The sequence below is a fragment of the Anneissia japonica genome, unplaced genomic scaffold, assembly GCF_011630105.1.
Source record: "Anneissia japonica isolate Jap-2015-1 unplaced genomic scaffold, ASM1163010v1 scaffold24_len2511860_cov200, whole genome shotgun sequence".
Lineage (NCBI taxonomy): Eukaryota > Metazoa > Echinodermata > Crinoidea > Comatulida > Comatulidae > Anneissia > Anneissia japonica.
Window position 1 is genome coordinate 2,287,899 of NW_022730786.1, and position 12,826 is coordinate 2,300,724.

The 12,826-nt window shown below is 34.3% G+C and overlaps 1 protein-coding gene across 3 annotated transcripts in view; it reads left to right on the top strand.

Annotated features, from left to right (window-relative positions):
• The window catches only part of LOC117115070 (cadherin-like and PC-esterase domain-containing protein 1), a 53,289-nt gene that overhangs the window by 30,170 nt on the left and 10,293 nt on the right, over positions 1-12,826 (top strand). For all 3 annotated transcript variants that reach the window (XM_033258727.1, XM_033258728.1, XM_033258729.1), the window contains exons 11-19: positions 105-209; positions 477-798; positions 1,224-1,413; positions 1,618-1,798; positions 2,034-2,157; positions 5,679-5,815; positions 6,226-6,548; positions 12,218-12,305; positions 12,447-12,593. In XM_033258727.1, the coding sequence (XP_033114618.1) occupies positions 105-209; positions 477-798; positions 1,224-1,413; positions 1,618-1,798; positions 2,034-2,157; positions 5,679-5,815; positions 6,226-6,548; positions 12,218-12,305; positions 12,447-12,593 (1,617 nt within the window). The remainder of the gene's footprint in view (positions 1-104; positions 210-476; positions 799-1,223; positions 1,414-1,617; positions 1,799-2,033; positions 2,158-5,678; positions 5,816-6,225; positions 6,549-12,217; positions 12,306-12,446; positions 12,594-12,826) is intronic.

The window sequence follows — 12,826 nt, forward strand, 5'->3', positions numbered from 1 at the left end:
GCTATATGATGACAACTGGTATATTTACTTCTGATAATTTATATTGAAAAAGATAAGGATGTTGTCTAGGATACTTAACTTTCTCGAAATCTATTAATTCTCAGGGATTGAACTGCCAATCATCACATCAACTGTGTATGACAGATGAAGATTTGGAATACTTGATGGACTCTCGGAGGCAGGTCAGACATAGAGGGCAATTTAAACAGGTTAGTTGAAAAATGTGCAATTTTTTATAAAGTCTACCAGATTGTAGAGAGGAGGAATGGAAACAAGAATGATGGATGCTGGAAGATATCTATGTGACTCTCAAGGTTATGGCATAAATCATTGAGAGTTCTGTAATCTGCGTAGAAAGTGATTTTGTTGCTACACTTAGAATCATGACCTGAATTAAATGATCAAAATTCCTCATAATTTTTAACTGGTTCTTAGAATTGATGTCTTTTTTTATCATGCCATTATCTCTTTTGCAGCTTTACCCTTCCCCAGAAAACCCCAAGTACAACAGCCTTGTGAAAGACCTTGTTAGGTTTCAGAATGCCAAACAAAAGAGGAAACCAAGAGAACCACTACCAAATGACAAACGACATAGCACACCAGACCTACATCCAGTAATCACAGCTGTTGAAAGCTTCTTCCATAGTAAACAGGTTGAAGCCGACCAGAAGTACTTCCAGCAAAGGAGCATTGTGGAGGAATTTAGTAGGTCAAGAGAAGATGTCCAGCCTATTCATGATGTCTTTGAGATTAATAATCCATACAAGGAGAAGTACAAAAAGACTCATTGCAGTAAAGGTGCTGTTGTTTGATGCTCTTTTTGTTCTCTTGTCCATAGAGGGCCTCTTCTAGTCAACTTTGCTATAGGATTCACCCTTATACAACATGATAATGAAATAATAATAGAAATATTGCTATATGTTACCTTCAACATGAACATGTTGAAGGTAACATGATGTCATCACGATTGACATAGTTGTCAATTAATAATATTATAAAAATATTAATGAATTTATTACTGTAATAAATAAATTAATTAACTGAAACAAATGATTGAGTGATTGAATAAATCAATGAAATATTTTTTACTTTTTAAGAATGAACTTACGCCAACTTAAAATTTTGCTGTTAATAAAAGGGCCTATATTTATCATTTGGCAGTACTTCCTTTTTGGGATTTTTCTCTTTTTCTTTAACAAATAATAAAATATGTGTTGTTGCAGATCACCAGACTATGCCATATCTTTCTGGGATCTACTTTGAGCCCAACATCTCATTCAGCCCAGAATTTGACCCTTATACGACAGAATATTACGCCAAAGTGCCTTACAAGACTGTCATCCTTAAAGTTTGGGCACATTCCATGAACTGCGACTGTGAGGTGAGGTTAGAAGACAAGTATGGACTCTCCAGGTACTATTTTAACTTTTCCCATAATTCTTTGCCAATTAAAATAATTTTCATCAAGGCTGACTCACATTTCATCCATGTTCTGTTTAAACTATGATAAAAAAATGTCAAATGTTGGTTGAAACGTCCTTTGAGTAGATAAAGGGGCAAATAAGTCAGTGATGGGATACTGTATGTTTATAACAATTTCTTGTTGTTTACTTCTAGGCCAGCTAATTATACGATTGGGATTGGTGACAACCGAGTGAATCTGCTCGTTGTGGACATAACACACACAGAGCCATGGGTAATTAACACATATGTTGTACATGTGTACAGGGAAGGTCCGAGTGAACATAAACCAGAGTTTAATGAGAATGCTCAACATCAAGTCTGCAGTCTCATGCAGGTAAAGATGAGTAAAGTTTCTATTCGCAAGTTTTATTTGAAAAATTTTTATGAATTGCCGATATTTGGGCATGATGATGCTATATATTACCCATATATGAGAATGCCAAATGTGCATACTGTATATTATAATTATACAATAGCCTTCCAGGAGCTTCACTGGTTTCTTAGAGGCTAATAGAAACTACAGGAGATTGTGAAAGTATGACATCATCAACACATTTTTGTTTTCTTAGGAATGCAATTTGAAGTTTATTCCATTTGCAAGCTGTGGACTGAATCCCATGCCGCATGACAGCTGGCCAGCATTCCTACAGCAGGCAAACCATCTGCCACTTTGCAAGGCAGGAGATAGTCCAGGTGAGAGCCAGCTGGCCACTAAGTGCAAACACCAATAGTAGCCTTCCGTCATATATACCGTATACAGTACTATCTAAAATTATGAAGTAAGATTCTTCCTTGAAGTACAAACACTGTATTATACAGTAATAATTAATAACAAAACATTTGTCATAATGCTTTATACAGAACATCTAAAAAAAAATCTTCATATTTATTACATTTTGTCAATACCTATGCAAAAGAATGGAACATTCCACTAAACTTTGACCCATAGATGTTGTTGGTAAGGGCCATGTTCTGATTGGTCAGTTGCTTTAGTTTGATTGACATTCTGAAAATCCATTTCCTGTCATAATAAACAGCTCATACGTTAAATAGCTGTGAGAAATGGCCGAAATTGTAAACTTTGAAGCTGATTTCTCAATACTCTTCTTTAAACAGCTATGTGTTAAAATGTCTGTAACTTCATAATAATAATACAGTAATAATAATAATAATAATAATAATAATAATAATAATAATAATAATAATAATAATAATAGTAATACACATTTTTAAAGCACCTATTAAAGCAAGCAAAAATTGGTTTGTCCGCGGCGCTGGAAGATGTTAGAAAGAAGTTAAGCTATTTGAAGAGGAAGGATTTAAGACTAGATTTGAATAATTCCTGATCAGAGATGATATGTAATTGTGGGGGAAGAGAATTCCAGAATTTAGGAGCAGAAAAGGAAAAAGAGCGCTCACCAGTACGAATATGCTTGATTCGTAAAGTAACAATTTTGAGGGATTGAGAAGAACAAAATGAAATGAAATGTCAAATTTAAATGAATCTTTTACCATTTTTTAACTTTAATTTTGCTGCTTAATCCTGTATTAATATTACTAAAAATGGATTTATAGCGAGGAGTGACTGGTTTAACTTTGCCATGTATATAACTTAGCCATGATCATGTTTGATTAATTTGTTATCAAGACGAAAGGGTAACTCTACCTTCAAATCATATTGTTGTTCGCACTTGGATTTAAATAGACAGTAGGTTTTAAGAGTAAGCGTTTGTGAGTACCTGGTCTAAACGCCAAGCCACACCAAGCCACTCTATACTGACTATAGATGAGATCAGTTTGTAAATTGAAGCGTTTCACTCATTATCTCATGACCTTGCATGTAAATTTTAATGTAAATCTGGTTAGTGTTTTAGCTATTGACATCAATTTTCAATAAATCATACTTTGTTTTGTTATTTAACCTGAATCATAATTATTTCCAACTTTCACTGAATGATTGAATTTCCAGTCCAGCCTAGGCTTAATTTCTTGACCAAACTAATGCAAATTAATAACATGTGCAATCGTGAAATCTAATTTCCAAGTAGACTTATGGACAAAATTACATTCGTGTAATATTTATAATAAAGGGTATGTTTTCAAAATCATATGTCTATATCTCAGTCTCTTGGGAATTTTGAATGTTCTTGGGAGTCAACTGCCCACTTGATTAATTGACTAATAGAAAAATTCAATAAGAAGATATTATCTATAAGTACAAATTTGTCTTCATTATTTTACTGTATTGCAGGGTATAACCGCTTAATTCAGAACATATTGAAGGTCACGTATAAGTATGTTAGTGACCAGGAGTGTTTTCACTTTACGTAAAACAGACGTTAATGAAACATGATATCTAATTATACTGTTGGTCTTGTTATTGGGTGATGGGTCTTCAAAGAAGCAACATAGCCATTCATAACTGGGTCATTCTTCGCTAATGTGCCATTTTAGAGGTTTAGAAATCATGAAAAAAAAAGTTTCACATTTGTAATTCTTTTATTACACATGTCACCATTATGCCATATAACAACTATAATAAACATTCAGCACAATAATTAGGGCATTTTAAACGTTTATTTAAGCATTCAATTTTCAGTGCTGTAACATAGCAAATATTTCAAGAATCATCTCCATCACACTTTTTTGTGACGGAGATGATGATACACACATAGATGTGAATCTTAGTAAATTTGAAATATAAATTGTATTATTTAAATATAGGATAATACACAATGAACAAACAGCTTTCGAACAACGTAAGTCGTATCAATTACCATTTTTATTTTATAGCCGTTTTTGAGAAAAGAAAACATCAAGAAATCATTTCCATCACACTTTTTGTGACGGAGATGGTGATATACATGTAAATGTGAATCCTAGTAAATTTAAAAGATAGATTGTATTATTTAAATATAGGATAATAAACATTGAGCAAAAAGGTTTCTAACAACATAAACCAGATCAATTATCATTTTTATTTCATATTCGTTTTTGAGGAAAGAAAACATCAAGAAGTCATCTCCATCACAGTAAAATTGTGATGGAGATGACTGTGATGGAGATGAGGAATTAAACTTTTTAGATCATATAGTGCCATATGCAGTGTGTTACAGGGTGAATGCCATGTGCACTTTGAAAATGACACAGTTCTGATCGTATATATAATTATTTTTTTTCTAAAAAAATAATAAATAAAGCATACTCAGAAGCGTTCGGAGATGATGCTGAATAAAGGTACTTTTCTGGTTGTATTAGAATTGCATGAATTCTTCAGCTATAGGTGGTTTAACTGTACAAGAATGGACTGTTTCTTACTGTATGGTCCCCTTCAACCAAAATGGTTTGATCCATAACGTGTTATGTCATTTTTACTAACAGTATAATGGCATTTTAAAGTACTGTGACGGAGATGACGACAATTCAGGGACAAACTTTTTTAGTCTAAAAAATTCAAATTTTAAGTATTTATAGTTCTATTGATGTCATTATTAATTTTACATTTGTAAGACATCTATTGTATTCACCTTTTTGTGGTATAGTTATTTATTTAAGTTATTTATTTTACAAATTATGACATTAGGAATTTTTAAGAAACCCAATCGGGACATGCATAGTGCGCGACTTTGGAGGATTTTTGTTGAAAAATAAACAGCATGTCGATTGCATTTAAACTATTTAACAACTTATTCCATTAACAAATATGTTCAAGATTGCATTAACGCAATAAAAATAAAATTTCCTTTAATATTTTAAAATTTATACTACATTAAACCAGAGGGACTGGAAAATGGCACATTAGCGAAGAATGACCCAACTATTAGTCAGAGATCATGGTTAATTGGCTGGTAGCCTTATAATATCTATGGTATAGAGGAGCAGCTTAACTCAGTCGGTTAAGCCGGTAGTGGTAACCATTGTGTGTGCACTAAACCGTGAATATCCTCACATAATTTTGGTCACTGGTTCAATCCAATCACTGCTCTTCTTCTTCTTCAAGAGCTGAAGTCAGGGGTCCCACAACTCGCTGGGGTCTCCCAGAAATTGGGATGACCTCCCGCAAGCAAGCAAGAATTATGACTAAATGGAAGACGTCCCTGCGCCAACATTTAATGACCACCATAACCCAATGGTTTAGGGAATACAGCATTTATTTTTAGGTTACACTACAGTTTAACGAATTACTTTCGTTTTCTCTGCTAAAATTACTACAGGTCAGTGGGTGATGCCCTGTGGAATGTGCAGTGACCGTAGCACCTGCTTTTTCAGAAATGCCAAGTGGCAACCACACACCTGTAGACATGATCACATGACTCGTGAGAAACTTCAAGAATGTATGGCGAGGAAAAGGGTGAGCAGCCTAGCTACAAGAATGTAATAATGAATTTCAGAATGCGACTTAGAACTTATATTGTACATACTTTCAGATACAGACTTGTTTAACAATTAAGACTATAAGGTGATGGCTTATTTTAATACTGATGTGAGAGTTCTTGGTGTATAAAAGTATACATGTTATCCTTGGGATAAAGTAATGGAAATTAGTTTAGAGTAAACAATGATAAAGTTTGTATTATCATTTCTGTTTTTATACAGCATTAGATGTCTGTCTCAGTGGAAACTGAGTTTGCCTCATCGGTGTCTCATTGGAATTTGTAATTGATTACTAATGTTTTAGCATTTTAATCAAATGGTTAAGGGTTTAGTAGATTTTAGGACCAACAATATATCTTTAATTTTCTTATTGTCTATTATTTGCAGATGGTATTTATGGGTGATTCTACAAACCGTGGTATAATGTACTATATTATGGAACAGGTCAACGGAAGCCTAACTGAATGGGATAAGACACACGATATCAAAGTCTACAACAACTTAAACCGCAACCGCACATCCACCACATTTGGCTACTTCCCACAATTCATGATCCCGGCTAACCAACGGCCACCATTTGACAAAGCGTTTCTACAGGTGCTACAAAAAGCCATGCCATTAGAGAACAATGAAAATACAGTGATTGTGATTGGTGGAGTACATTGGCTGGCAACACATCATCTCAACATGGTTCAAGATGTACTAAAGAGGTGAACATTTAGTTTTATATTTTTTGTTTAACTATCCAATGGCAAATTAGGGCAAATTGATTATGGACCTGTTTGCTAGTCCCCGCTCCTCATATATTGTTGCTAATATCACATCAAACGACAGCGTGAACATAACGTTAACACCTGCATTAGTGAGACTACATTGCATTTGTGAGACTACATTGCATTTGTGAGACTACATTGCATTTGTGAGACTACATTGCATTTGTGAGACTACATTGCATTTGTGAGGCTACAATGCATTTGTGAGACTGCATTGCATTTGTGAGGCTACATTGCATTTGTGAGACTGCATTGCATTTGTGAGACCTCATTGCATTTGTGAGACTGCATTGCATTTGTGAGACTACATTGCATTTGTGAGACTACACTGCATTTATGAGACTACATTGCATTTGTGAGACTACATTGCATTTTTGAGACTACAATGTATTTGTGAGACTACATTGCATTTGTGAGACTACATTGCATTTGTGAGACAAGTGCATATTTCCGGCCCTGTTCTAATTGTCAGTTATTAAGTTTGGTTGACTTGCTGGTAAAAAAATCTTCCATTGCCTAAAGTTTGGTTTCCATACATTCGGTACACGCTATCACTGACAGCTTTCGGTGACGCCGATTGGTCGGTCGCATCGGAGAGCTTTTCCAATTGGCTCGGTGACTGCTACGCAGTACAACGATTGCACTAAAAACACTGTAGCGACAGTGTAGCGTTTAAGGAAACAGGCTTTACATTCTCAAAGCCTATCAAGATGAAAATCCTGTCAAACAACTAAATACAGTTCATCTTATTAACTCACAAACATACTTTAGATGAAGAATACTTTCTGCATTGTTCTATAAAGGTGGTGGAGAGTTTCTTGTTAAAATCTTTATTGAATTTGAAATTGACAAGATAACCATGACAGCACATGCGGTCAGTGGCTGATGTGAAACAGCGGACAGTATGCGACGCACATATGGTTCCTCAGATGACCAATAGTAGGTTGCAACGATATTCCATAATTCCTTAGCAACACTCTGTCAGCTGTGATAATGGAGAAACTATTGTGTCATACCGAACATATACAGTTCAGTTCATTGAAACCAACTGATCGATTACTCATGAAATGAAAAATACTCTAATTGGTTTTGAACTCTTAAGGTTTGTTGCCTTGAAAATTCCAATATCATTACACTAATAAAAAGTTTAATCATAGTACTGCTCTGTTCATTGAAACCAACAGATTGAAAAAAAAAATTAGGAAGTAACAAAGATAAAGCTTACTCATGAAACAAAATTTCAACAACAAAAATTAATTGCTTCTGATAATTCCAATATCATTACACTTATGAGAAGAACAATTTTTAGAATTATTAACATTGATGGGATGTCCTGTTAGCTCATTTATCAGCAGTATTGATTACCTCCTAAATCAGATATGGAATCTAATTTAAAACCAATCTAAATAATAATTTTTTTTTGACTGGGGTCTGTTTTTAAACTGCTCAAAATGTTGCAGTCCGGTAGTTGACTTACTGCATCGTAAGATCATCGCCAGCGAATCCAACTCCGTTCCCTGTGAACGCTACACGACACGACACCGTCTGCTGATTGTTGGTGGCAGTCTGAATGGATCGTCATTAAACAATTTGTTGCACATGCATCATCACATTGTGGTTTCCATAGAATCGCGTCAGCCGACAACTGTCCTTGCTTTAGTTGGGGACTCTGCTGGCTTGAATGTCAATGACCACCTAGGCCACAGTGATGTATTTTCTAGGGGCTAAGCTGCCCAACACGGGGACTTGAGATCATATGCCCGAGCTGGGGGAAGGGGTTGAGAGAATGTCCCCCCACAAAATCAGATTTTTTTAAACAATAGCAACCTCTGGATGGCTGGAAATGGTACTCTCAGACTGTGACAGACATGTGTTGGCTTGGTGTGGGCCTATTTATATATTTTTTATGGTCTGACTGCCTGATGAGCTCTGTCCGATGGGGACTCGATCTGTTCGGTGGGGGAACTTAAGGCCCCCTGTCCCCCGCTGGTGCCGCCACTGCTCAGCCCCACCATGATCGGAGAGAGCTGCTTTTACATCTTAACTGCTACGTGTGTTGCGCCATTACAGTATTCCGCAAGGCAGCCAATTTGTTATTGTTTACTGTACTTGTTTTCAATTTAAAAGTTTTTTATATTCCCAATCATCAAATAGACTTACTGATGAGATGGGAGTAAACTCTATAAACATCATTTCATTTCGAAGCTTATAATTTTAGCCTGTAGGGACAGAATTTATTTTTAAGTCAGTCCTTAACAAATCTGGCATTGAAAGTGTTTGAAACTTTCACTCATGGCTTAAATGCCCAGCACAGTTTAATGTTACAACATCCACTTCTTATTTAAGTGGTCATTTTGGAAAACATGTTTTCTCTTTGATTTCTGTTATTTATTAGTTTTTGTAATATCAATGACATTTGTTGTTGGGTAAATCAAAGTTGATGATAGCTCTGATGTGATGAAGAAATAAGCATTTTTATGATGATGATGATAGAATTAATTAGTTTAGAGTCAGAGTTTTTTCCATTTCCCCTAAACAAGGCACTGAAGGCAACTTCTAAGTAAGAAGATAATTTGTATTATTTTTTAATTTAATATTTGATATTTTTCTTTGTAAGCCATGAAATGCTATCGCTTAGGGTTGAAACACAGTGAACCATTTCACAGCCTGTCAACAAAAATATCTGGGTATCAAAGCATTTCAAGTGTGTCAAAAAGTCTTTTATTCAGTGGAATTTGTTGGTCTGTGTCTCATAGGAATAATGATGTTAGTCTTACAGAGCGCTTAATGCAAAACAATGCTTCTAAGCACTTTCCACATAAAAGAACTTGAAAAAAGGAATGACGCCATAAAATATCCTAACATTAACCAAAAAAAGAAAATATATGCAGAGAAACCCTTTTCACCGCTCCAGCACTTTGAAGCTTCCCATAATTGAGAGCTTGCTGGAACAGAACTCACAGGACATATGAATGTATTTGAACCCGTGAAATTTGCAATTCAGTGTTGACAATGATGATGACGATGATGAAGAAGAAGACGATAATCACAAAAGTGGCCAACACAATGTTGACAACAGTGAAGATGATGGCGAAGATATTCATGTAATATCATAGTAATAATATTTATTAATAATTATTACTATGATGATGACTATTATGAAACTAATGATGGTCATTGTAAAAATGTTTGATGATTAAATTTTTCTTCTTCTTCTTGGTGGATGATGCTGTATTTTATTTGTGGTAGAGATCTTCCAGGATGTCTTTAGTGATTATTTTATATTTTGTGACTGTAGAATTTTTATTTTTTTATCACAATAATTATTTGCTGAAAATGATAAAGCTTATACTATGCCAAACCTATTTTTTTTATTTCCTGTTGTGGTTATTAGCAACTCTACTGTACAGTGTAATCAATATGTGTACTCAAGTCTCTTGAGTGAAATCCCGCCCTATGGGACCGCTCGATTTCCCACTCATCGCCAGTATTCAATCGTGTCAGTTAACCAGGGCCAAGCCGCTGTACGGATGCCTAGAGCTTCCTCTGTGTGAATCATCCCGTCCTAGCTTTTGAGCTGCGATCAAACATCATAAATAATGAAAATCAGAGGCACTTGAGATGCCCTAGAAGCCCCCACTAGTCAAGCTAGCACGCTGATTCCCCCTGATAAGACCGAATGAATGTTCAAACTTAATTTAATTTATAAAGTATTGTCCTTTCGTAAGTGCTTTTTAAACTTGTTTACACAAGAGTTTAGCAATCACTTGCCTGATTGTTACTGGATTTTTCGTGATGAAAAGTGTAGGACTTAATTCTATTCCGTGTATCATTCTAAACATGTCCCTGTGCAATAATATATTAGATATAAGAACGTCAGTTTAAATTTGACTGAAAAAATAAAAAAATAGAAAATAAAATCTAAAATTTAAAGCACATAATCAGTTACACTAGGAGCAAATAAATATATACAAATAAAAGAATGTATAAAACAAGTTTAATTAACTCTGATATTGTATAAAAATATTGAAAACTACAAAAAAAAATGTTATAAAAATATTTACTAATTATTTGCTTTTTAAATTTAAATTAATACACAGACATACTGTATATGAAAATATATATACTGCAGTACATAGAAGTATCTATGTTTTTGCGAGGCTTAGAAAATGAGATTTTTAATTAAAGTTCATTCGGGATTTAAACTCAGGACTGTAGGATTGTGAGGCAGTCATCCATTAAAATTTCCTCTTGTAACAGCATCTCACCTTAAACGAACATGCCATGCCACTAACGCTTGTTAGATCGTAGAGATACATTAAAATATTTCTTAATCAATTTTTGCACTTTTCATCTATTTTAATTATCAATGAAAATAAGGTCAACTAAAAATAGCATTAATAGAAATATGTCTGCCCTCAGGAGGAAATCCCCAAAGGCTTGAACACTGAGTGGTTAGGTAAAAGTAAATTAATTAAGAAAAAAATGTACATTTAAAGTTTTGCATAACTCGTCACTCAAATCTATTTTTAGATTAATACAGGGTTAAACAGTAAATTCAAAGCTATAAAATGGTAAAAAAAATCATTTAAATCCGACATTTCATTATGAAGTTACAGGAGTTTAAACATACAGCTGTTTAAGGAAAATATTTGAGAAATCAGCCTTTAAAATTTATGATTTCAGGCATTTTTCTGGCAGAAACCATCACTAAATCGTTAGAAATTGTTGTTTTAACATTGACGATCGGGAAAATAACGCATAGCATGATATATAGATATATGAAGGTTAGTTTAGTGCAATAAAATAAATTTTTAAAATGTTGACATTCTAGAATGTTTTGGCCATTATCTCTGAAACAGAATTTGCGACGAGTGACTGGTTTGGCTTGTCTTTCCTATGATACAAATCAGCATTAATAGATGATGTAAACAAGCATTACAGCTTGCTATTTTTCAATTAAGTGTGCACAAGTATTTAATTCTTATTGACAAATGTGTGTATTTTGATTGTATTTATAATTTATATTATATACTGATATGAATTGAATTAAAGCTTATAAAGTTTACTTTTCAAATCTTCAATATTCGATGAATACTGCTGCAACTGTGTCATGGGGCTATCCCATAAATTTATAGGATTTTATTCCATGCCTTTTTCCTAGTAATACAAGGCACTGGTAATATCATTATTACCCCTGGTCATTGGATCAATATACTGGCAAACTGGCAAAAGTGAAAATTTCTTCACTCCATTGGGAGTATATTAATTGTGCTGTATTGTGCACAGATGGGCAAACTTTGGTGAAGTGCTTTGTCCAACTAGGACACAAGCAAAATGCACAGTAAGAGGTTTGAACCATGACCTCAAGGTTGAGATGCAACTGGTTCATCATCCACTCCCTCTTAACAACAGATATGCTGATGTTCTGTTTGTGCCCCGGAAGAAAATAAATTACTGCGCTAAGAATGACCATAGCCAACTAGCGCAGTTTAACTCAATTTGCAGAGTGCCAGAAACTTTTTTATGAAGGTCATGGTTCAGATCCGTCAATAGGTCATATTTTACCTGCAATTTTAATACCTGTTTAATGATTGTTTTTATAGGGAAGGATTGTCAGATGTCACTATTATTATGAAAGGACTGGGAGCTGGCTTTCACCAACCTGTTGATGGCATCCATTATCTTACACCAGTAAGTGATACATTATTCAAAATTTTAAATAGCAATTTAATTATTTAATTTATTAATTAAAAATATTTGCCCTATAATTTTATATGACGTTCAAAAGTAATATGGTTTTATAATTTTTTTTTTCTGATACTTATTTTTTAGAAAGAGCAATATAAAGTCTTACTGCACAATCAAGGCCTGATACAACATGCCAAGACGCTTGGCTTTGAGATAGTGGACACATTCAACATCACCATGGCTCGATATAGAGACTTCCTGCAAGGGAAATGTAGCTGTCACTTCCATAAGGTCAGATGTCAACTCATTTGCATATTGATTGATGTGTTTATTTAGCTCTGTCCACACTATCAAATTTTCTTTGACAAAAAGTTTTATATGCCCATATATAGTCATGATGTGCCTATATATGGTCATGATGTGATGTCATTATGACCATATTTAGGCATGTTGATAGTCTGGACAGGACTTAATGAAGTGAAAAATGAAATACAGGTTTCCCTCCAATTAAAGACCACTTTTGG